The 27055-nt window shown below is 41.5% G+C and overlaps 2 protein-coding genes across 2 annotated transcripts in view; one reads left to right on the top strand and one right to left on the bottom strand.

Annotated features, from left to right (window-relative positions):
- Window positions 1–5100, top strand: part of nsmce1 (NSE1 homolog, SMC5-SMC6 complex component) — a 74888-nt gene extending 69788 nt beyond the window's left edge. The window contains exon 8 of the mRNA XM_034188448.1: window positions 4858–5100. Within this exon, the coding sequence (XP_034044339.1) occupies window positions 4858–4892 (35 nt within the window). The 3' untranslated portion in view covers window positions 4893–5100. The remainder of the gene's footprint in view (window positions 1–4857) is intronic.
- A 5655-nt stretch (window positions 5101–10755) lies between these two features.
- Window positions 10756–11748, bottom strand: LOC117526387 (trace amine-associated receptor 13c-like). The gene has a single exon (XM_034188447.1). It carries the CDS (start codon window positions 11746–11748, stop codon window positions 10756–10758), a length of 993 nt encoding a protein of 330 aa, XP_034044338.1.
- Between the last annotated feature and the right edge of the window lie 15307 nt (window positions 11749–27055).

Raw genomic sequence — 27055 nt, 5'->3', positions numbered from 1 at the left:
TGTTCAAGAATGACAAAAGATGGATCAAGGAGTTACTGTGATACTTCAAAACCCACCCCAATTTGCTATTCTGTATGGAACAGGAAGGAATGGCGCTCTGTGGTATAGGTTAGATTAAGCTGGGCAGACACTGTACGATATTTTCAGTCGTACTTGGCTCCAGCTCAAACTGTACGACAAAACCACACAGTGTAAAAGTTAAGAACGCACAATTTATGTTCTCACACTATACGGCCCGATGCTCTGATGCGATCTGACTGCTCACATTGTATGTTCAAAAACCACACGCCGGACTCGTGTTTCCAGAAGCAAAATGTAAACAGAAGCTTTTTTTTTTTTCAAACTTTATTTACATTTCTTGTTTTTACAAAAACTCTTAATGGGAGACATCAAAGTTTAAAAAAAAAAATACAAGACTTTACATGAGTTGAGGAAAGGGGGGGGAAAGAAACAGAAGCTGCTCTCCCAAAGAGATGATCACTGTTTATGCTCTCTCCAATTCCGCATTGTTGTTTGCACATGCACAGTGAGAGAGGTTGGATGCTTGTAGTGCTATTGAATATCAAACAGGTTTGATTTTCATCCGACCATACGATTGCCAATCGGGAGGTGGTCGTGAGAGGATAAATGTAGCTTGTTACTCCATGTATACTACACGATGCAGGACACGCAATTAAGCTGAAACTCGGCGCGATCCAAAAAATTCTCGCAGGAGTGAAAAATCGGCTGAAAAAGGGCCAAAACTCACACAGTGTAAGCCCAGCTTTAGATTCTTGTAGAACTTTATCAATCCCTTAGGAGACTCCCTCAGGGAAACTGAGGTTCCAGCAGCCTTGTATAGCAGCACACAGGGTAAGAAGCACACAGAGTATCAAAAGCTCCCAACCAGCTGGGAACCAGCTCCCAATTCAGATCAGGGAGACAGACACCCTCTCTACTTTTAAGATTATGCTTAAAACTTTCCTTTTTGCTAAAGCTTATAGTTAGGGCTGGATCAGGTGACCCTGATCCATTCCTTAGTTATGCTGCTATAAACTTAGACTGCTGGGGGTTTCCCATGATGCACTGAGTGTTTCTTTCTCTTTTTGCTCTGTATGCACCACTCTGCATTTAATCATTAGTGATTGATCTCTGCTCCCCTCCACAGCATGTCTTTTTCCTGGTTCTCTCCCTCAGCCCCAGCCAGTCCCAGCAGAAGACTGCCCCTCCCTGAGCCTGGTTCTGCTGGACATTTCTTCCTCTTAAAAGGGAGTTTTTCCTTCCCACTGTCGCCAAGTGCTTGCTCACAGGGGGTCGTTTTGACCGTTGGGGTTTTTCCGTAATTATTGTATGGCCTTGCCTTACAATATAAAGCGCCTTGGGGCAACTGTTTGTTGTGATTTGGCTCTATATAAATAAAATTGATTTGATTTGAAAAGTGAAAGTAAAAAATAAAGGGGCATTATGCAGTACTTAAGTTGAAATTTGCTACATAGGTAGCAGTCAGCAAGCCCAAAACTGAAATCTGATGGTTTTTGTGAATTTTTAGCTCACCTGGACCAAAGATACGGTGGGCTTATGTTGTGGGTCTCCTGTCTGTTGGGTCGCCTGTCTGTTGTTATCAGCGACATGTATAAATATCTTCTCTGAAACTGCTGAGTTAGTGAAGCTGAAACATAAATGTTCTCTTCTATAAGGGCATTAAAGTTTGTTCGACGCATGCCAGTCATTTAAAAAATATGGCCACCTTGGTGGCCATCTTGAAAATCTTATATATAGCCATTTGTCAGCCATTTATGCAGCAATTAGACTGAAATTTGCTATATGGGTAGCAATCAGCAAGCCTAAAAAGTTTTCTCATGGGCATTGCAGAAGTTTCAATCTTGCCCATGTTATGACCCCTGAACGAATACCACCGAAAATCTCAGTTCATCTGTATTTCGTTTTGCTGTCGTTCTTGACAGTTTTTTAACTTTTGCTTAGTTTTTGTAATGTTAGAGTTTAGTTTGACTTTGTTCAACCAGCTGAATGTTTTTCATACAGTACAGAAGCAGTTTGTGAGCGCCGCCGCTGTGTTTATGTACCATCAGAAATTACAGGGCAAACTCAGCCTGTTTACTTGGATTTTTTTATCTGGGGGTTCAGCTTCACTGGGCTCAGGCACCTTATATAGGCCAGCAGTAATCCTTTGTGTGTATACAATGAATTATTTTGTCAAAAGCAACTGCTGAATTTGAACCATCAAAAAAAGTTGTGTAATTTCCAACGGTACCTGAACGCCGCAGCAGCCATCGCCTCCTGCGTGCACTTATTTTTATTAAATGTAGCAAAATGTGTAGGAATGACAATCCAGCCCTTATGTACAGTAGTGTTCAGAATAATAGTAGTGCTATGTGACTAAAAAGATTAATCCAGGTTTTGAGTAAATTTCTTATTGTTACATGGGAAACACGGTACCAGTAGATTTAATAGATAGACCAAGCATTCATGATATGCACACTCTTAAGGCTATGAAATTGGGCTATTAGTAAAAAAAAAAAAAAAAAAAAATAGTAGAAAAGGGGGTGTTCACAATAATCGTAGCATCTGCTGTTGACACTACAAACTCAAAACTATTAACATACTAACATCTGCGAGGCATTAATTTTGTTGGTTTCGAACCAAGATTTTGCTCATTTACTAGTGTGCTTGGGGTCATTGTCTTGTTGAAACACCAATTTCAAGGGCATGTCCTCTTCAGCATAAGGCAACATGACCTCTTCAAGTACCGTATTTTCTGCACCATAAGGCGCACCGGATTATAAGGCACGGCCTCAGTTAGCGGGTACTTAACCCCTACAAAAGGCACACGCTAAAACATATAGTCTACAAAAAAAAAAAAGGGTCACGGAAGCAAAACAGTGAGTTTATTTGAACTTAACAACTTTGAACTACTGGTATTTAACAATATGGTACTCACATTTTTTTATTATGGTTCTGTCACAAATCCATCGAAGTCCTCATCTTCTGTGTCTCAATTGAACAGCTGGGCAATTTCGCCATCAAACATGCCAGGTTCCCATTCATCTTCCCTCTCATCATTGCTATCGTTTTTGCCTTTAGCCGAATGGTGACTGTAGAGACGCTTCTCCCGGCTGTTCTTTGTTCAATGACCCATTGCTCGAGTTGGTCTTCTAGCTGTGCCAACCTTGCTTTGTTTCCGCGGAAACTCCGTTTGGTCTTTTGAACTTGGCGCAGTTCATTTTCTTGTTTCCTCCACTTACGTACCATAGATTCATTTATCTTGAATTCTCTCGCAGCTGCTCTATTCCCATGAACAACCGCGTAACTGATAGCCTGCAGTTTGAATTGTGCCTCGTAAGCATGTCTCTTCGCTGGCGCCATTTTCGGGGGTCCTTAGACAAACAAATGTTGTTTTGCAGGATACCTGTAGTATATGGTAACTACCAGAGGAGTGGTGGAGGTAAATGTACGTACCACGGACTCACGGTCTTCTCTGATTGGTTTATCGGTGGCATCGTATGTACTCTACGCTACCAGCGTACGTATTTTACGTATTATGTAATGTTCTCCGATTGGTTTATCACTGCCAGGGTACGTACTCTACGCTGCCAGGGTACGTACTTTACGTATGTCCCTGTGTCAGCGGGAAATGGTCCGATATTCCGGCGGTCAAAGACAACGTCGGTCGTTTTTACAGATTTTGGAATTCAGTGCGCACATAAGGCGCACCAGATTATAGGGCGCATGGCAAAAATACGGTATTTTGACATATCCAGACTGATCCATGATACCTGGTATGCGATATATAGGCCCAACACCATAGTAGGAGAAACATGCACATATCATGATGCTTGCACCACCATGCTTCACTGTCTTCACTGTGAACTGTGGCTTGAATTCAGAGTTTGGGGGTCATCTCACAAACTGTCTGTGGCCCTTGGACCCAAAAAGAACCATTTTACTTTCATCAGTCCACAAAATATTCCTCCATTTCTCTTTAGGCCAGTTGATGTGTTCTTTGGCAAATTGTAACCTCTTCTGCATGTCTTTTATTTAACAGAGGGACTTTGCGGGGGATTCTTGCAAATAAATTAGCTTCACACAGGTGTCTTCTAACTGTCACAGCACTTACAGGTAACTCCACTGTCTTTGATCATCCTGGAGCTGATCAGTGGGTGAGCCTTTGCCATTCTTGTTATTCTTCTATCCATTTTGATGGTTGTTTTCCATTTTCTTCCACGCGTCTGGTTTTTTTTGTCCATTTTAAAGCATTGGAGATCATTGCAGATGAACAGCCTATAATTTTTTGCACCTCCGTATAGGTTTTCCCCTCTCCAATCAACTTTTTAATCAAACTACGCTGTTCTTCTGAGCAGTGTCTTGAACGTCCCATTTTCCTCAGGCTTTCAAAGAGAAAAGCATGTTCAACAGGTGCTGGCTTCATCCTTAAATAGGGGACACCTGATTCACACCTGTTTGTTCCACAAAATTGACGAACTCACTGACTGAATGCCACACTGCTATTATTGTGAACACTCCCTTTTCTACTTTTTACTAATAGCCCAATTTCATAACCTTAAGAGTGTGCATATCATGAATGCTTGGTCTTGTTGGATTTGTGAGAATCTACTGAATCTACTGGTACCTTGTTTCCTATGTAACAATAAGAAATGTGCTCAAAACCTGGATTAATCTTTTTAGTCACATAGCACTACTATTATTCTGAACACTAATGTATCATCAAGGTGAGCTACAGTGCCTGTGGCACTATTTTTGAGTAAGTTAGAATAAGTAATTTTTTTCATCTCAGGTTTTGAGAAGAACATAACACCGCTCACTTGTGTAATACACTTTTTATTTTTTTTGTCTTTGTAGAGATCCTGCAGCTACGTTCTCAGCCCAGTCAGTGAGGATGTTGGAATTCATTTGCTGATGTTCTGTTTACCAACACCAAGGAGGTTACATTGATGTTGTTCATTAGGGAACAGAATTAATCGAGCAATGAAGCAAAACCTATGAATAGATGCAAATGCACTTTGGAAGAGATTCAGAAACACTTTTGACCCTTGTTCTTCATCTTCTTAAATTGTTGTTTCTATTATTATTGTTATAAGGTTCAAAAATATGTTCTTTGGACAAATTTAGTAATGTTATGATATGCATTTTATTATATGTTTTTAGTGTGTCGGCACAGAGTAAATAAAAATACTAAATAAAATTGGTGTACTTTACTGTTTCTCCCTCTGCCAGGGACATAAACCATTAATTTTTTTGGAGTGTATCTGATTAAGGGGCAGCACCAAGAATTTTTACCAGTTGTTCCCTAACACAGATCTGCACCAAATTTTACCTGTTCTTTTTATTAGCATGCTACGTATGCTTATTTATTTTCTAATATATTTGTGCATTATATGTCGAATAAAATTCATGAAATTGTTGGAAAAATGCCCCGTCTTACAATGTTAAATAAAGTGAAACAAATCACTAAAATTTGCAGAGATAACATATAAAGATTAATTTTGAAGCAGCTTCAAACTGAGCGGGTGGATCCACTATTCGCGCTCGCTCTCGCACTAGAAAGTGGTAACCTGTTAGAGCACTTGAATACAAAGTGCAAGCTTTGCATTTTGTATCACCAATTAAACAGCTTCATGTTAGTGGTATGGAGGAGGATTTTCTTAAAAAGATCTGAAAGTTCAGCTGCAAATTGCCAGCAGGTACACCTGAGATGTAAGCCTAGATTTGATCTGTTTTAAGTGAAATACAGTGGGGTAAAAAAGTATTTAGTCAGCCCCTGATTGTGCAAGTTGTCCTACTTAGAAAGATGAGAGAGGTCTGTAATTTTCATCATAGGTACACTTCAATTATGAGAGAGAAAATGAGAAAAAAAATCCAGAAAATCACATTGTAGGATTTTTAAAGAATTTATTTGTAAATTATAGTGGAAAATAAGTATTTGGTCTCCCACAAACAAGCAAGATTTCTGGCTCTCACAGACCTGTAACGTCTTCTTTAAGAAGCTCTTTTGTCCTCCACCTGTTACCTTTATTAATGGCACCTGTTTGAACTTGTTACCTGTATAAAAGACACCTATCCACAGCCTCAAACAGTCAGACTCCAAACTCAACCATGGCCAAAACCAAAGAGCGAAGAACGCCAGGAAGAACATTGTAGATGTGCACCAGGCTGGGAAGAGTGAATCTACAATAGTCAAGCAAGTTGGTGTGAATAAATCAACTGTGGGAACAATTGTAAGAAAATGGAAGACATACAAGACCTTTGATGATCTTCCTCGATCTGGGGCTCCACGCAAGAGGTCATCCCGTGGGGTCAAAATGATCATGAGAACGATGAATAAAAATCCCAGAACTACACAGAGGGACCTGATGAATGACCTGCAGAGAGCTGGGACCAAAGTAACAAAGGCTATACACTACACAGAGAGGGACTCAAATCCTGCAGTGCCAGGCGTGTTCCCCTGCTTAAGCCAGTACGTGTCCAGGCCCATCTGAAGTTTGCCAGAGAGCATGTGGATGGAGAGCATATAATGATGCTGAAAAAAGGTGAAAAAGTCATCACACTACTAGAACAAATTTCTTAACACACTTTCATTGTAAAGATAACTATAAAAGTGTGAAATTTCTGCTTTTTTCTGTTTCTCATACAATATGATCAAAGGACATAATTGCCCGTAGTCTAAGAATCACCCATTCAGTGGGAGCTTTAAGTCCCCCTGACACTTGTATGACATTGCTGTACGCACTTGCATGCACTCTGTCGTGCAGGAGAGTAAACCTGTCATTAGCTGGTGTAGACTGAACGTTAGGAGCGCCGTTGTGTGCAATTGCGCAGAGAATTTTGAAATCTTTCATGCATAAATAGCGTGCAAAAAAAGTGAAGTGGTAGTGAATGTTGCACGATCTACTCACCAACACTATGCAGCTCAAGTTGAGTAAAGAAGTGAACAGTGTGATTGCGTCATCGCACGCTCGGCTGAATGATTATAACGAGATGTTAAATCTATCATAAACCTATGTTTACAACTGCACACAAGAAGGAAAGAACATGCAATTGTTTAACCAAGCCATGACGATGTAAACATGACAAATAATGACCTTTTCAGACAGCTCCAAATGCTTTCTCCACCTTGTTAAGCGTGCGTGAGAGAAAAACAGCAGCTGGAGTGCTCCTCTGGGATTCTGGAAGCGATTAGAGGCATTTTCAACAGCTAACTCGGGACAGAAAATCCATTACAAAATTATTTTATATATGCAGCATCCAGCACGCTACACGTAGCAGCCAGTGGTACAAAGCACGGCATCTAGTTGGGAACACAGCGGGTAGGATTGTCACGACAATGTGCATGCAAGTGCGTGGATCAAAGTCGTGCAAGTGTCGGGGTCCTTTACTATCAGAGAGCCTTGGCTACAACTACCACAAAAGATGCCAAGCTGTTGTTGATGTTAAAGGTATTACCAACAGGGGTATGTAAACAATGCATGGCTTCACCCAACCATTAACCATAAGTGAGGGGAAAAAAGGTTCATCATCCATATTCTCTGAAAAACGGCCAAAAAAAAAAAAAATTCTACCAGGCTATGTAAACATTTGAGCACAACTGTATCTAGGGTTGCCACCTTTCAGAAAAAAAAAAAAAAAAAGGACGCCTACCATGGCTCCTCAGGGCCACTACCACCACCCAAGGAGTGGCATATGCAATTTTGAAAAAGCTTTAAGTGCTTCATTAACACGAAACTGTTAATGATAAACTGTGCAGTCACTGAAGTGTGCAATAATAAACATAAATATTAAGGAAAATGGAGCAATAAGGACATTTTTGCTTTAAGAGGAGGAAATAAAAATACTTGTTTGCCCACAGTCTGCCTTGTATGCCGTCAAGGCCAGGGGTTTGACTCTTCCCACTCACATCTGTGCATTTGCAAAAGTTTTTGATTCTTTGGATGTGGCTGTTTCAGGTGTAGACATGCTGACGTGATGCAGACGTGAAAATCTGAGGTCTATCTGCTGCACCTCGTGCCATCTCCTCGCTACTATTATTTTGTTCATTATTCAGTTTTGATGAGTGTGTGAGGGGCTTTATGAAAATACGGAACAATAAGGGACGCAACAATTAACTGTGAAATAAAGGACAATTTGGTATTTTAAGGGATGGGTAGTAACCCTGACTGTGTCATTCAGACATTTGGTGAGGTCGCAAAGGGGTACAGACCAACAGTGAGGGCATGTACACTGCAAAGCAAATTTGCAAAGAAAAAACAGTTCCATGACTGAGGTTTGATACAATTAAAGATTTAGTAGGTTTTCATCAATGTTTCAAAAGTAATTGTGAAAACATCATGTCAAGGCATATCTTCAATCTACACGAGTCAGCACAACATAGGAGTCATCTGTCAAATTTCTAAATTTAGCCAGTACAATACAATACAGTACACTTGTTTTTTGCCTTAATATATATATTTTTAAAAAATCATTTTATGAAGGAGATTAGCCTTCCACGTCATATACATAAATAAAGGTCACAATATTTTGTTCACAACTCCCTCTAATAACCAAATGAGGTGAAAATCTGTGGTTTATATTCATGGTGCTGAATTTTGTTTCTTCACTATAACATCACAATAACTTATCAATGTAGCTTTAACAAGATCACCCTAAGTACTAGCATAAAATAATATGAACTAAGTGAATAAGTCACAATTATCATTATAGTTCTCCCAGAATTTCTTGCACTCTTCCCACATCAGAGTGAACTTCTGACTTTGGCAGGGGTGCAAAATTTTCCACGGATCTGCAGTTTCCCACATTTTTTTGTCTTGACAGGAAATGTTTTGAGATCAGTGTAAATCGGGTAAAATTCTGGATTGGGGATGGTGGGTGTAGGGGTTGATTTTGGGGCTAACTTCAGGCCATTCCAGATTTTTCCATCTATTGGCAGCCCTGCTTTGGGTGTGGGAAGCTATAGCATGCACCCAGTTTCTCCATGCATCTGTTCATGTTAGGCATGTGAATCTCATCACTGACAATGATTTGATAGGCAACTTGATACACTACCAGCAATACGATACATGTAACGATACTGATGATATGATGTGATACGATTCACCCCTGTTCCCGATAAGATGTGATTTGATATGTATTTGATGGTGATTCAAGTCCTCACAATGCGATACAATGCAATTTGGTGCGGTACGATTAGGGATTGGTATTGATGAGATTTTATCAATATCGATGCCATTATCGACTCTGCTTATCGATTTGATTCTTTTCCGATTCCCTTATCGATAACTCTTGTGAATTTTCTGTGTACTAAAAGTAGGCTTTACAGGTTTTCTATGTCAACAACATTTCATTGATTCTTAAAGTAAATAAATATAAAACTGGTCACTGGATCCTTGATGTTTGGACATAAATAAAACAAAAATCAAAATCTGTACATGGTCACTGAATCCTTGATGTACATGGTAGGTCCTAGATCTCTGGACAGAACAGAAATAAACAATCTGTAGTTTTTGTCAAAAGCATTTCCTTTCAGATATTAATGGTACAAATGTAACTCCATAGCCTCTGAGCTGAGCTCTTCAGCTGGCTCTGCTGCACATCAGGGTGTAATTTATAAAAAACACAGGACATCTCATTTTGAGGGGAAAAAAAAATCCGGTGCTCCGAACCGTCTGTGGTGCATTCAGTGGAGCTCGGAAAAAATCTATGCAAGCAGGCAGCGAGCAATTCAACACAATTCAACCTGTCAATTGAATCGATGCACACAGAATGAATCGATGCACTTGCATCGCGCATGTTTATATCTAGATACCGATTTGTATCGATTAATCTCTACATGCCTGGTTCATATGTATGGTCGGCAGAACTCTTGTTAACCATTGGTTGGTTTCAATGAAACGACACAATAACAGCACACTGAAGATGTACAATACTTACTACTGCAGAACTATAGCCAACAGCATGACAGAGTGGGGTGGCACATAATTTTCTCAGCTTAATCACAGAACTCCAGTTAAGCAAGAGTGTGCTCATTCAACATACTCATATCCTTAAAATAAAGACCGAACTGTTCATTTTAGGCCTGAAAGTTCAGGTGGTTCCAGCACTGCTCTTGTCAGGAGACAAACAGTTTTACAGGACTACCCCCACCACCCCATTATATAATTTGATGTTAAGCAATTTATGCTTTTTGACAACTGCTAAATTGTTGTCATTCTTACCTGATCAATCATATTAATAAAAATCATTGCCTCATCTTAAAACAGCATTACCCATACATTCAGAGAAGATAAACTGCTCACACAGGAAGCCAGATGCAAGCTTTAAACCATTTTCATACTGGATATGCCAGAGATGCTGCAGGTTTTCATTCCAACCACAGATTCCAAAAAAATGAGTTAATTCCAGAAATCATGAACTGATATGGTCCGTCAGAATAAAGTCCTGGACCACTCAACCCCCCAAACCAGTTTGAGATCACTGAACCCAGTCAGAACTTACTAAAAAAAATAAATACATGCTGTCTGAAAATAAAGGTTTCTTTCAATCAATTCAAGCCTGAAACCATTCTGTTGGAAATCAAGCCAGTCAAAAAAATCAGGTTGAATGTACAGCATTAAAAAGAAGCCATATTATTGCAAAGACAGTCAAAACACACAAACATAAGATTTAACAAACTGAAAGATGAACATGTTTTTATTGTTATTTATATGCAGTGATACCAGCTGTGTTAATGACTAACTGCATGTGATCTTAAAGTATATTGGCCTGATAGGAGTCACGCTTTAGTATCTTAAGGGTGACAATGAACTTAATAGCTTTTCTAAACCACGGGTAGAAGAAAGCATATATCAGTGGGTTCAAGCAAGAATTAAAATACAAGATCCAGGATACAATGGACCAAGAAAAGCCACTGTTTGAGGTGTCCTGGCCTGCTAGAGAGGGATAGTAATATGGGCAGAAGCACATTAAAAACACAACTATGACAATACCCAGAGTCCTGGCTGCTTTCTTCTCAGATTTCTTTGCACTTACAATTACCGGGCCAGTTGTGACAACTGCAACATGAGAGTGCATGGCACGTGCCTGAGAGACGGCCACGACAAAAACCCGAACATAGAGAACAATGATAACTGTACAGGGACCGATGAACGTGAACAAAAGGTCAGCAGCACCTGACACGTAATTGATAACCACCAGACACTCCCCATAGCACGAGTTATGTTTGTCAGGCTGTCTGAGGTGATCCTTTAAGATAAGGCTGTTGTAAAGGAGGGAACACGCCCAGCACACACATACGGACAGTCCAACTCTGCCGTGTGTGATTTTGGTGGGGTACTGCAGAGGGAAGCAAATAGCAACATAGCGATCGATTGATATGAGCACCATGTTTCCTACTGAAGCTGAGGTTAGAGTGAAGCCGATAATGTAAGATAGTGCACACATTATGTTACCGAGCAACCAGCATGTCTCTATGAAACGGATTGTTTCAATCGGCATCACCAACAAGCCGACGAGGAAGTCCGCAATGGCCAGGGAGAGAAGGAGCAGGTTGGTGGGGGTGTGGAGCTGTTTGAAATGTGAGAGGGAAATGATGACCAGCAGGTTGAGTGACACAGTGAGCACACTGATGGAGGAGAGCAGGAAGTAGAGGAGAACAGCCTCAGAGGGAGGCCTGAGGACACCTCTGCAAGAGGAGTTCAGGAGCTCAGGATAGCAGAGCTCTTCTTCCTTCATGCCATCCATCATCTGACAGTGGAGATGTGAACCTGCTGAGTTCAACCAGCTGTCTAACTGGATGAGACGTGGTGCTGCTCATTTGTCACTGACTGATGACACAACTCCCAAATTCCCAAATCATCATAGCCGTCATCGTGACATTTAGCCCTGTTTACCAGATTCACTCAAGTTCCTCAACTCCTCTCCCTAAGTGCTCGCCAGTTTGTTCTGCCCCCCCAAACATGCACTCACTCCTTTCCTCCTGTCTTCTCCCGTGTTAATGATGTAACATGCACACTTGCTAGTTTTTAGGAGACTGAAAACAGTACTTTTTCCAAACATTTGTTAAACCATTTAGCATCTGTATTCAAGGATTTCTGGAAAATCTTGAGTAGTAAATAAAGAGAAGACATGAAGAGAAGACTGAGGCTCAGCACCTTTGCAAGCAAACCCAAAGCATGAAACTACCCTACCTTTTGCCCCCAACCACTTCAGTGCTGGCATTGATTGGGTTTTGGGTAAGCTTGGAGAGTACAGTCATCTGGGATCCTTTGTCAGTGAGGAAAGTTTCCCTGAATTCAACTTTACAGACAATTCAATGGATGTCCTGCTTTCAGCACTTTTGAGTTCAGTTGCTTCTGCCTTTACTGTGGGCCCTAACCCCAAATTGATAACCTAAGATTAGGACTGGATGTCTTTGATATTAGGTCTCTCCAGAAAATACTTGGGTACCATTGGAATAACGGTGTCAAATGAGTGGTTACTTGTTTTCTTCAGTGACAACACTAAGGGGATGTAAATGTTGTCGTTTTTGTGGGTCGTCCAGAAAAAGACTGTGATTTGTGGAATTATCCCGAACTTTATTACAGCTGTACAACACAACCATATGGTTTTTCCACTCTGCTCATCTGCTTTCACCAACAACTGCGCTGAAGCCAGTACACCAGCCACTTTTATACAAAAGGGGTGAGTGCCGCATGGCGCAAAGCAACGCCGTGATGAACCCTCACAGGACATGTTCTGGCATGTACAGGCTCATCCACAATTTCTCGGTTAGTCACACGACTGAAAACCCACCGACAGCCGTCTGAAAGCCATCTGAAAGCTGTCCTGTGAGACCAACACGGAGGTGGTTTTGTGCCGCGCCATGAGTGGCACGGTGGCGCATCCCTCCGCTTTTCTTTCCATGATAATAACTCCTGTAACAGTGGAATGTGCCGAAAAAGTGCTGCTGTCCACATCTGCTGCCATTTTTGTGTAAGTCAGACGACGTCCCGGATCAACAAAGCCTTCACATTGGAAATGATTTGGTTGTTTCAGCGGGGTTTGAGCCTGTCGATCGGCGCTCAGAGCGCGCCGTGCTCTCAGCAGCTGTGGGCGGTCTTTAAACCGGCTGGAGCACTCCTTAATCTGTGTAATCCCCATAAAATCATCCCTCAAAGCCATTTGAATTTTCCGAATGGTTACCACCTGGAGGTCTCTCACAGTTTCTGGAAAAAATTGATGCAGCAAAGCTCCAAATCGTTCAGACATTTATTCGCAATAAAAATCTGACGAGAGGGGTGGACCACTGCTCACACAAAGCCTGCTCACAGGCGAATGACGCAACCGACAGGCGTGAAAAAACTCACGCATGCGCACAAAGGTTCAAGCTTGGCTGATGCAATCACACGTGATTCAAATCCATATGGTTTTTGAAAAAAAATAAAAAGGTCAGATACTTTTCTAACAGACCTCGTAAAGTGAAATCTTGATCCAGAATCTGGATCTGGATCACTCCGAAATTTAATGGAGTCTTCCATGGCCTAATATGTATCGGTGTTGAAAATGTCATCAAATTCCGTGAAGTAGTTTTTGACGTAGTTTTCAAAGCATATGTAAAGTGAAATCTTGATCCAGAATTCAGATTCTGATCTGGATCACCTCCAAAATTTAATGGAGTCTTCCACTCAGCCAGGTTTGAGAGGGGTTTGCTGAAAAACTGACTGCTTTCTGTCAAGCCTGGAGACTGACAGGTGAAGAACTGACCAGCCTCTTAAAGACACTCGTTCCAATCCAACTTCTTCTTCTTCTTTGTCTTTCGGCTGTTCCCGTTAGGGGTCGCCACAGCAGATCAATCGTTTCCATCTCACCCTGTCCTCTGTATCTTCCTCTGTCACACCAACCACCTGCATGTCGTCTCTCAGCACATCCATGAACCTCCTCTTTGGTCTCCCTCTTCTCCTCCTGCCTGGTGGCTCCATCCTCAGCATCGTTCTCCCATCCATCTCAATCTCACCTCTCTGACTTTGTCTCCAAATCGTCCCACCTGAGCTGTCCCTCTGATATGTTCATTCCTAATCTTGTCCATTCTTGTCACTCCCAAAGAGAATCTCAACATCTTCAGCTCTGCCACCTCCAGCTCTGCCTCCTGTGTTTTTGTTAGTGCCACTGTCTCTAAACCATACAACATAGCTGGTCTCACTACTGTTTTGTAAACTTTCCCCTTCACTCTTGCTGATATTCTTCGGTCACAAATCACTTCTGCCACCTTTCTCCACCCACTCCACCCTGCCTGCACTCTCTTCTTCACCTCTCTACCACACTCTCCATTACTTTGAACAGTTGACCCCAAATATTTAAACTCATCTACTTTCACCACTTCTACTCCTTGTAACTGCACTATTCCACTGGGCTCCCTCATTCACACACATGTACTCAGTCTTGCTTCTACTGACTTTCATTCCCCTTCTCTCCAAAGCATATCTCCACTTCTCCAGACTAGACTCAACTTGCTCTCTACTCTCACTACAGGTCACAATGTCATCTGCAAACATCATAGTCCATGGGGACTCCTGTCTGATCTCATCTGTCAACCTGTCCATCACTGCAAACAAGAAAGGACTCAGAGCTGATCCTTGGTGTAATCCTACCTCCACCTTGAATGAGTCTGTCATTCCGACTGCGCATCTCCCCGCTGTCACACTATTCTTGTACATGTCCTGCACTACCCTAACATACTTCTCTGCCACTCCAGACTTCCTCATACAATGCCACAGCTCTTCTCTTGGCACCCTATCATAAGCTTTTTCTAAGTCCACAAACACACAATGTAACTCTTTCTGTCCTTCTCTGTACTTTTCCAACAGTATTCTCAGAGCAAACATTGCATCTGTAGTGCTCTTTCTCGGCATGAAACCATATTGCTGCTCACAGATCTTCACCTGTTTTCTAAGCCTAGCTTCTACTACTCTTTCCCATAACTTCATGCTGTGGCTGATCAGCTTTATGCCTTTGTAGTTACTGCAGCTCTGCACATCACCCTTGTTCTTGAAAATAGGAACCAGCACACTTCGTCTCCACTCCTCAGGCGTCCTCTCACTTTCCCAGATTTTATTAAACAATCTGGTTAGAAACTCGACTGCCATCTCTCCTAGACATTTCCATGCCTCCATTGGAATGTCATCTGGACCAACTGCCTTTCCACTCTTCATCCTCTTCATAGCAGCCCTCACTTCTTCCTTGCTAATCTCTTTTACTTCCTGATTTACTCTTACCACATCATCCAGCCTTTTCTCTCACTCATTTTCTTTATTCATCAACTCTTCAAAATATTCCCTCCACCTTCTCAGCACACACTCCTCACTTGTCAGCACATTACCATGTGCATCTTTTACCACCCTAACCTGCTGCACATCCTTTCCAGCTCTGTCCCTTTGTCTGGCCAATCGGTACAAGTCCTTTTCTCCTTCCTTACTATTCAACTTCTTGTACAGCTCGCAATATGCCTTTTCCTTTACTTTTGCCACTTCTCTTCTCGCCTTCCACCGCATCTCCTTGTACTCCTGTCTACTTTCTTCATCTCTCCGACTATCCCAAAACTTTTTCGCCAACCTCTGTCTCCTTATGCTTTCCTGGACCTCTTCATTCCACCACCAAGCCTCCTTGTCTTTCTTCCACTGTCCAGATGTCATACCCAGTACTGCCCTAGCTGTCTTCCTCACCACATCTGCAGTACTTTTCCAGTTGTCCAAAATTGCTTCCCCTCCAACTAGTGCTTCTCTCACCTGCTCACTAAATTTCACACAACAGTCTTCCTCCTTCAGCTTCCACCATCTGATCCTTTGTTGAGCTCTCACTCTTCTTCTTCTTTACCTCTAAAGTCATCCTACAAACAACCATCCTATGCTGTCTAGTGACACTCTCTCCTGCTACCACCTTACAGTCTGTGATTTCTTTTAGCTTGCATCTCCTATAAAGAATGTAGTCCACCTGTGTGCACCTTCCTCCAATTTTATATGTTACCCTGTGCTCCTCTCTTTTCTTAAAGTAGGTATTCACCACAGCCATTTCCATCCTTTTTGCAAAATCAACTACCATCTGTCCTTCCCCATTCCTATCCTTGATACCATATCTACCCATTACTTCTCATCACCTCTGTTCCCTTCACCAACATGCCCATTGAAGTCTGCTCCTATCACCACTCTTTCATGCTTGGGCATACTCTCCACCACCTCATCTAACACACTCCAGAAATCTTCTTTCTCCTTCATCTCACAACCTACCTGTGGGGCATATGCACTGATATTCATCATCACCCCTTCAGTTTCCAACTTCACACTCATCACCCTGTCAGACACTCACTTAACCTCCAACACACTTTTAACATACTCTTCCTTTAAAATGACCCCAACACCATTTCTCTTCCTGTCCTCACCATGGTACAACAACTTGTACCCACCGCCGATGCTCCTGCTCTTACTTCCCTTCCACTTGGTCTCTTGCACACACAATATGTCTACCTTTCTCCTCTCCATCATATCAGCCAGCTCTCTCCCTTACCAGTCGTACTACCAACATTCAAAGTCCCCACTCTCATTTCCACCCTTCTAATTTTCTTCTTCTCCCGCTGTTCGTGGCATCATTTTCCTCCTCTTCTTCGCCCAGCAGTAGCCCAATTTCCACTGGCACCCTGTTGGGCAATAGCACCGGTGGCGGACGTTGTTAACCCGGGCCGCGACCGATCCGGTTTGGGAATTCGATTCTGAGTCTGCATAGTTGGGTTGGCTTGTTTTACGCCGGATGCCCTTCCTGACGCAACCCTCCTCATTTATCTGGGCTTGGGACCGGCACTCAGAATGTACTGGCTGCACACCCCATGTGGCTGAGTTACACTCCATGTGGCTGAAAATCCAGGCTTGTGGTTGAAACCAGGCACATCTACACGAGTCAGACGTGTTGTTATTCAGCCAGGTCTCAGTAAAGCACATCAGACTACACACCCTGTACTGTAACTGGTTCCTCACAAGTACTGAAGCATTGATGACCACATTACAAAGGTGATATGTGGTTTTATTTATTACAGTCTGAGGGGAACCCAGCGATGCACACACCTCATGGTGGCGTCTCGTTAGGTGATATTCTGCATGGCAAGATATGTGTTCCCCAGCTGTGTGTAGCGATGCCGCCGCAGTCAGGTGCAGCTTTGACTGCATGCTTATCACCATGCGCGCTGAGACGTGGTTGGGATGATCCAGTTTGGGTTTTTTTTCCCCATGTCATCATCTTTTGCAGACAACAAAAACATACATAAAAATAGATAGAGTCAAATGGTTGTATTCAATCAGTATTCATTCAATCAGTGGAATTTACGCATGCAAAATTCCAAGTGGCAGCAGGTCCAGGTAGCTCTGTTGTTTGTTTGGAGTCTGAGTGAGTTTTGAGAGTTAATTATGAAATTGAAAATTGTGGATGTGCGCGTGTGAAGATAAAAAAGAGTAATACAGGTTTTTTTTTTCCCTTTTAGATAAATCTACTTTGTAGTGAAGCTAGTGAATATATTCAATGTTTTTTATTCATGCAAATTTTGCTAATTGTCATAATATACAAACAATATTCAATTTAGGGGTTACATAGTGCACTGTAGCACTGTAGTTATACAGCTTCATGATGAAGTGGTACAGAGGAGGGTTTTCTTTCACCAAAACAATAAATCTAGGATTGCATCTCCAATGTGCCTTCTGGCAAACTGTAGCTGAAGTTTTCTTTTTTTTTTTCATCATGAAGCTGTATAACTGGTGATACAAAATTCAAAACTTGCCCTATGCACAACTTCTCCAATTACAGCCACAGAAGCCTGTAATCTCTTCTGGGTTGTCTGGGTGTCTTGGTGGCTTTCCTCACTCTTCTCCTTCTTGCACAGTCACTCAATTTTTAAAAACTGTCTACTACACACAGATTTACCATAGAGTGACATACTGTTTGTATTTCTTCATAACTGATGTAAAAAATTCAAGACATATCCACTGACTTAGAAATGTTCATGTATCCATCCCCTGACTTGTCTGAAGGAAAATGGCGATTAAACTGATTATTTACAGGTATTACATCCCCAATTGAACGCTTATTGAGTGTTGTTAGAGGGAAAGGTGATGTAACACAGTGGTAAACATACCACTGTCCCAACTTTTTTGAAACGTGTTGCAGGCATCCATTTCAAAATGAGCAAATATTTGCACAAAAACAATAATGTTTATCAGTTTGAACATTAAATATGTTGTCTTTGTGGTGTATTCAATTGAATATAGGTTGAAGAGGATTTGCAAATCATTGTATTCTGTTTTTATTTACATTTTACACAACGTCCCAACTTCATTGGAATTGGGGTTGTACACCAAAGGGGCCGATTACCTATGCAACCCATCATCTTGGCCTTTATATTTTAAATTAATTTATATCAAGTTGTAGAGATTTACTTTCAGTTTGAGTCTAAGGAAGATAATTTTAGAAATTTTTATACTGAGAAGGCTGGTTTACTTTTTGTATTTGAAATGCCATAAACAAATTAAAATTAAAATGTGTGAAATACCAAGGGGCTGAATACTTTTTCTGTCTTTGTATAGTGCAAATGTATAGATAGATAGTACAAAAGAACAAAGTGTCACTCTCCTTTTCTTTGCTCTGTGATTATTATTTTAGTTATTTGTTATGTAATTGTGTATGTAGTTATTATAGTAATGAATTATATACCTGGCCTGGCTGTGGTCTCTGTGTTTGTAATGTTGCACGTTGTGTGCACTGAGCCGTCTTTTCCAGCTGTCAGTGTGTGGCGATCAGCTGAGAGGGCCTTGCTGTTCTGTGTGCACTCAGACATGGCTGGCTGGTCCCTATGTGATCATGTCTGTACATACATATCAGCATTTCATATAAGTGTGCGCCCCCCTGCACGTCACATATGTTAGGGGGGTGCGGGGGTGGGGGTGCGAAAGACGCACGCCACATGTGTTGAGGGGGGAGCCGACACTATGGCACGCCACATGTCGACATGCCAACGCCACACTCACGGGGCACTTAAGACAAATTTCACAGCCAGCTCGAAAGTACAACCCCTGGCAATAATTATGGAATCACCGCGCCTCGGAGGATGTTCCTTCAGTTGTTTAATTTGTAGAAAAAAAGCAGATCACAGACATGACACAAAACTAAAGTCATTTCAAATGGCAACTTTCTGGCTTTAAGAAACACTATAAGAAATCAAGAAAAAAAATTTGTGGCAGTCAGTAACGGTTACTTTTTTAGACCAAGCAGAGGAAAAAAATATGGACTCACTCAATTCTGAGGAATAAATTATGGAATCACATTATGGAATCACCCTGTAAATTTTCATACCCTAAACTAACACCGGCATCATATCAGATCTGCTCGTTAGTCTGCATCTAAAAAGGAGTGATCACACCTTGGAGAGCTGTTGCACCAAGTGGACTGACATGAATCATGGCTCCAACACGAGAGATGTCAATTGAAACAAAGGAGAGGATTATCAAACTCTTAAAAGAGGGTAAATCATCACGCAATGTTGTAAAAGATGTTGGTTGTTCAGTCAGCTGTGTCTAAACTCTGGACCAAATACAAACAACATGGGAAGGTTGTTAAAGGCAAACATACTGGTAGACCAAGGAAGACATCAAAGCATCAAGACAGAAAACTTAAAGCAATATGTCTCAAAAATCGAAAATGCACAACAAATGAGGAACGAATGGGAGGAAACTGGAGTCAACGTCTGTGACCAAACTGTAAGAAACCGCCTAAAGGAAATGGGATTTACATACAGAAAAGCTAAATGAAAGCCATCATTAACACCTAAACAGAAAAAAACAAGGTTACAATGGGCTAAGAAAAAGCAATCGTGGACTGTGGATGACTGGATGAAAGTCATATTCAGTGATGAATCTCAAATCTGCATTGGGCAAGGTGATGATGCTGGAACTTTTGTTTGGTGCCGTTCCAATGAGATTTATAAAGATGACTGCCTGAAGAGAACATGTAAATTTCCACAGACATTGATGATATGGGGCTGCATGTCAGGTAAAGGCACTGGGGAGATGGCTGTCATTACATCATCAATGAATGCACAAGTTTACGTTGATATTTTGGACAATTGAAAGGATGTTTGGGGATGATGAAATCATTTTTCAAGATGATAATGCATCTTGCCATAGAGCAAAAACTGTGAAAACATTCCTTGCAAAAAGACACATAGGGTCAATGTCATGGCATAGGGTCAATGTCAACGAGCAGATCTGATTTGATGCAGGTGTTAGTTTTGGGGATGAAAATTTACAGGGTGATTCCATAATTTATTCCTCAGAATTGAGTGATTCCATATTTTTTTCTCTGCTTGGTCTAAAAAAGTAACCGTTACTGACTGCCACAATCTTTTTTTCTTGATTTCTTATAGTGTTTCTTAAAGCTAGAAAGTTGCCATTTGAAATGACATTAGTTTTGTGTCATGTCTGTGATCTGCTTTTTTTCTACAAATTAAAACAACTGAATCGAACATCCTCCGAGGGCCGGTGATTCCATAAGTTTGCCAGGGTTGTAGTTGCCTGCTCTCTGTTTTCTTGCTGACTGCGCGAATGGCACCACATTCCTAAGTGCTCTGTGAGTATTATTGGATGTTCTTGTGTGACACCTGGAATTTGGCTGACACCTGCCAAGAGCTGGATCAAATGGGCACTCACAGGGCACTCCTCTGTCTTTTGGCCACTGTGTGCGTGAATGGTTATAGCGACAGGTGTACGAGGCGTTAGAAATGGCTCTGATTTTTCACGAATGGTATGCAATTCCTCCTTCGTCCGCTAAGTCGGCTTCAATTGTGTTATGTGTGAAGGTGCCCTACAAATCGGTCCATCCTGCCTTCACTGTGCATGTGTCATTTCGGAGCGTCAGCAGCAGTTCACAGATTATTGCTTCGTTTCTGCTTAAAACTGTCATGGTTTGCCCCTGCCCGGGCCTGTATTGTGCTACGACTCCTGTCTGCATCTGTCCTCTCTTTTCTGATCCCTTTTGGCACATTCTTTGATCATCTATTTGTGTTACTTTAGTTTCTGGCTTTGTTTTCTATTTATCAATTATTTTCTGTTAATCATACTTTAGTCATGTCTCCAGTGCCACTCTAGTTTCTGCCCAACCTTTGTATTTTCCATTGTGTAATCATTAGTTTAATCACCTGTTTGTTTATTGTTGTCATAGGTTGAAATATCTGTTTATTTTACTTTTGCCTCTCGTAAGGTCCATTGTAGTTTAGTCTTAGCCTTTATTTACGTGTTGATCTCTCTTCAGTTCTTACACTTATTTTCTGGTTGTTGTTTCATGTTGGGTCTTCTTTATTTTATTTGTTATTTATTAGAACTTGGGTTTTGTTCAACTTTGGTTTTGGTATTTTTTTTGGATCACTGTGGTTCATCATTTAGTTGGGTCCTGTTCACTTAGTTTTTGTCTGACTACACACTCTTGTCTGGTGTTCAGGGTTTGGTTTGGGTGTGTCATGTTCCTTCATGTTCCCCCCCCCCTTCCAGATTGTGCTCCCACACCTGTGTCTCGTTCTCTAATTTACCACCTGCCTTATTTAAGTCTTTTGAGTTCAGGCACCACCTCGCCAGTTCATTGCGATCATTTGTATCCACGTCCCAGCCTTTTTGTCTAGTCCTGTTTTTGCCTTGTTGTGTCCTGACCTTGGTTTGTCTTTCAGATCTGCTTTTGCCTCAGCCAAGTACTTACTCTTTCCATGTTACTGAACCCTGCTCGTTTTGACCACTCCTTTTGTCTCATGCCTGCCTGTACCTCTGCATTTGCTGCCTGCCAACTTGTGTACCGAACCACTGCTTTGCCTCCAGATAAAGCTTTTGATTATTCCATCATCTCTGGTCTGTGGGTCTGTATTTGTGTCCTCCACCTTCTGTGCCACAAATTCACAAATCCTGACAAAAACTGCCTTGTTTATGCTTAAATCTTGACTTTAGAATGATTTAAGATGGTTTTTACTTTGTCATCTGATGGTTAATAATCACATTTTTTCCCTGTGATTGCTTTGGGTATTAGAGAGTCAGTCTCAGAGAGTCAGACTCAGTGTGCTGCTGTCGCGCTCTGATCGCTACCCCACTTTTATTATGAAATAATGCTGAATTTATGTGGAATAATTGTTGTACAAAAGCTTCAGATATCTGTCACTGAGATTTCTGATTACTGGAGTGCGGTTTTAAGCAGAAACAAGTCGATAATGGGTGAATTTCTGCTGATTACTCTGAAATGACACATGGTTGAGAGGTCAACCGTGGTCTAACCATGAGCAGTACCTGTAGCATCTGTCATCCGGACTTTCTGAAATGAGAATAGGTAGAATTCTACTCTCGCTAGAAAATTGCATAACTGCATATCAATACAGTACTCGGTGAGTACAGGGGTACAGTATTGCCGTGGACTGTTCTGTCAGACTGCGGCTTCAAGTATTGGGAAACATATTCCTACTTTGTATTCCTACACAGTATTTACAATATGTACTGTTTGTATTGCAGAACTGAAAGATTACCAACACAAGGTGTGTCTTCTGTCTCCTGAACAGGAAACTGAAATCATGAACATGGTCCTAGAAAATAACACCCTAACATTACAGCAAATACAAAGAAAAATAATAGATAATGATATATTTCAAAATGTTGATAGGGTTAGCTCATCAACACTGGACCATTTCTTGCACAGAAATAATCTGAGAATGAAGTGGGTCTACAGGTTGCCATCTGAACGGAATTCAAAAAGAACCAAAGAATTGCAATATACAGATTTTCCTGTAGTGAATGAAATTTCTAGTAGAAGAAGTTTTCTAGTATTTACAGAAAGGTGCAATAATTATTTAACAAAATTAGACAGATGCATAAATTGGGCACCCTTGAATACATTTAGCACTAATTATTACATATACATTTAGCACTAATTATTGCAACAAAAAATTGGTTTGGTAAGCTCATTGACCCTTGACCTCCTTACACGGGTGAATCTAATCATGAAAAAGGGTATGTAAGGTAGCCATTTACAAATGTTCCCCTCGTTGCATCTCTTCTAATGAGTAGCAACATGGAAGCCTCTAAACAACTTCTAAGCCTCTAAACAACTCTCAAATGACCTGAAAACAGATTGTTCAACATCATGGTTTAGGGGAAGGATACAAAAAGCTGTCCCAGAGATTTCAGCTGTCAGTTTCTACTGTGAGGAACAAAGTGAGGAAATGGTAGACCACAGGCACAGTAGTAGTTAAGGCCTGAAGTGGCAGGCCAAGAAAAATCTCAGATAAACCAACAAACCTGGGATGTTTTGTAAAGAAAAATGCTCCAAAATACCTTCAACCAGAATCCAGACTCTCATTGGAAGCTATAGGAAGCGTTTAGAGGCTGCTATTTCTGCAAAAGGAGGATCTATTAAATATTGATGTATTTTTTTTTTTCTGTTGGGGTGGCCAAATTTATGCACCTGCCTAATTTTGTTTAAAGAACTTCATTTCACTTCTCAAATATCCTGTGTTCATCTGCTATATGATATATTTAACTGAAATTGCTGATCCAAACAACTAATGATTTATAAAAGTAAATCATGGAAATCATCAGGGGTGCCCAAACTTTTGCATACAACTGTAACTATATGCAATTAAGTCTTATACAATCTCACAATTGATGCACATTCTCAACACTGTATAAATTATACATATTCAGTATTGTAATTATAATGATTTTGCTTCACATAGTGACCACTTTGTTATTTGTGATGCTGTCATGTATGTTTCAAAGAGTCCTTGAGGCTGCAGTGGAGCCACAGTTCATTTTCATTGATGAAGTTGGATTCAGCCTCACAAAAAGACGAATGAGAAGAAAGAATATCATCAGCCAGCGTGCCAATGTTGAAGTCCCTGACCAGTGGGAACATCACAATAATGTGTGGAGTGATTACCCACCACAGTGACATCTATCACCATGTTACCCTTGGCCACTACAACACTGCCCATCTGATCACATTCCTGGACACCCTAAACCACACACTCATTCCACCAGATCAGATAGACGGCCCAGAGCAAATCAGGTACATTGTCATTTGGGACAACATTAGATTCCTCTGGCCTGCTCTGGTTTGTAACTGGTTCACTGGCCACCCATGCTTTTTAGTTCTTTATCTCCCTCCATGTTGTCCATTCCTCAATCCTATCGCAGAATTTTTTCCTGCCTGGAGATGGAAAGTGTATGACCAAAATCCACAAACATACATACAAGCTATGGAAGAAGCATGTGGAAATATAGCTGCTGATGCTTTTCATGGCTGGATTCACCATATTGGGCAATATTACCCCCACTGCTTAGCCAGGGAAAACATTGCTTGTGATGTGGATGAGGTGCTGTGGGCAGACCAAAACAGAAAAGAGGATACAGCATAGTTTTTTATTTTTCTTTTCTTTTCTTTTTTTTTTTTTACTGTAACTGCATACGAGGTCTGTGATGATAATTTTTTCAAAAACCATATGGATTTGAATCACATGTGATTACATCAGACATGCTTGAACCCTCGTGGGCATGCGAGAGTTTTTTTCACGCCTGTCGGTTACGTCATTCGCCTGTGGGCAGTCTTTGAGTGAGGAGTCGCCCACCCTCTTGTGGTTTTTTCATTGTTTAGGAATGGCTCAGAGACTGCTGCTTTGTTTGATAAAAAATTTTTCAAAAACTGTAAGGCACAACTGAGTGGACACCATTCAATAAATTCAGCTGGTTTTTGGTAAAAAAAATTTAATGGCTGATGAGAGATTTTGGTCTGGTAGTGTCGCCGTAAGGACGGCCCACGGCGCCTAACGGCGATCTGCGCTTCGAGGCGGCAGCGTCTCGCCGTTTCAAGTTGAAAACGTCCACATTTCAGGCTCTGTTGACCCAGGAAGTCCTCAGAGAACAGAGAACTTTCAGAAGAAGTCGGCATGAGGAGTTTATTCGGCCATTCCATTGTTAACGGACATTTTGTAATGAAAGAACGTGCAGGCAGAGTCGCATGTCAGGCCGGACCAGACCGCGGGGGGTCGCGACAGGAAAAACACCTCCGTTGGAAACTTTAACGGACAAGTTGGAACATGCCCAAGCTGTTAAACAATTTCTCAGTTATTCACTTGTTGAAAGCCATCAAAAGCCGCCTGAATTTTACAAATGGTTTTCAACACGGAGGTGTTTATCCTGTCGCGGCGCACACAGATTCGGCGCAAATTCACCGAGTTGTATCCATGAGGACTCGGCGAATTTGCGCGCACGTCTTTCATTACAAAATGTCCTTAAACAGTGGAATTTCCGCATAAAGTCCTCATGCCGGCCTCTTCTGAATCTTCTCTGTTCTCTCACGACGTCCTGGGTGAGTTAAGCCTTAAATTAGAATGTTTTCAGGTCGAAACAGGCTGACGACGGCGCCTGGAAGTGCTGCGCGATGTCCCGTGGGAAGTCCTTACACCGACAGAAACACCCCATAATCTCTCATCAGCCGTTAAACTTTTCACCGAAAACCAGCTTAATTTCTCGAATAGTGTCCACTCGGATATTCCTCACAGGTCCAGAAAAAATGTTGATAAAGCAACGCGCGCCGTCCGCAGCGGCTATTCAGACAAAGAGATTCTGACGGGCGGGGTGGAGCACTCCTCACTCAATGCCTGCCCACAGGCGAATGACGTCACCGACGCGTGAAAAAACTCACGCATGCGCACGAGGGTTCAGGCACGTCTGACGTAAAAACATATGAATCAAATCCATTTATTTTTTGAAAAAATAAAAAGGACCGCTTTTTTCATCACAGACCTTGTACAGTAAATTCTTCTGTTCCTTTGTATGTAGACCACTGTCTGACACTTTGTGTTGGTTGTGATGTACACTGTGTACACTGTTTTTGTGGGAAAAATAAAATATATTTGTTACCGTGTAATTGTGTGTTCTGAGTACAAAAACAATATTCTAAAAAATATTTTACAACACACTTATGTATGCACTGTCTGCAGTAAGTGTAACACTGAACAAAAAGGCCGAAGTCTTTATGATGAATGGAGAAGAAGTGTTTTCCATTCATGATAGTGATTTACACTGAGCACTGATCAGTGTTCATCTGGTTCTTAGAAATGTCTATTCATATGATGTTTGTGTGTGCCATTTGAAGAAACAATACAATTTTGAGAAGAAATAACATTATTTTGAAAGTAAGGTTTCATTTTGCAGGAGAATTGATGGGTTTTGCCCATTCTGTATTTTTTGATTTGAGTGTAGAGTTCTGAGCGTATGAGGTGTGCTTTCAGAAAACGTGTGTAAACAATCGAGAAAACGTAACAACATCAAGTGATTAATTATGAGCTGCTGTGGTTAGACAGGTGGTGCTGTGATGTGTGTATGAGGGCTGTCCATAAAGTATAGGTCCTTTTTATTTTTTTCAAAAACTATATGGATTTCATTCATATGTTTTTACGTCAGACATGCTTGAACCCTCGTGCGCATGCGTGAGTTTTTCCACGCCTGTCGGTGACGTCATTCGTCTGTGAGCACTCCTTGTGGGAGGAGTCGTCCAGCCCCTCGTCGGAATTCCTTTGTCTGAGAAGTTGCTGAGAGACTGGCGCTTTGTTTGATCAAATTTTTTTCTAAACCTGTGAGACACATCGAAGTGGACACGGTTCGAAAAATTAAGCTGGTTTTCGGTAAAAATTTTAACAGCTGAGGTGATACTGTCGCTTTAAGGACTTCCCACGGAGCGAGACGTCACGCAACGCTCTCAGGCGCCGTCGTCAGCCTGTTTCAAGCTTAAAACCTCCACATTTCAGGTTCTATTGATCCAGGACGTCGTGAGAGAACAGAGAAGTTTCAGAAGAAGTTGGTTTCAGCATTTTATCCGGATATTCCACTGTTAAAGGAGATTTTTTTAATGAAAGACGTGCGGACTGGTCCGCGCGTCGGGACGCAGCCGACGCGGTGCGGCGGCACAGGAAAAACACCTCCGTGTTGATAACCATTTGTAAAATCCAGGTGGCTTT

This window comes from Thalassophryne amazonica, chromosome 15, assembly GCF_902500255.1.
Source record: "Thalassophryne amazonica chromosome 15, fThaAma1.1, whole genome shotgun sequence".
NCBI lineage: Eukaryota > Metazoa > Chordata > Actinopteri > Batrachoidiformes > Batrachoididae > Thalassophryne > Thalassophryne amazonica.
This window is presented reverse-complemented; position numbering and strand designations above follow the sequence as displayed.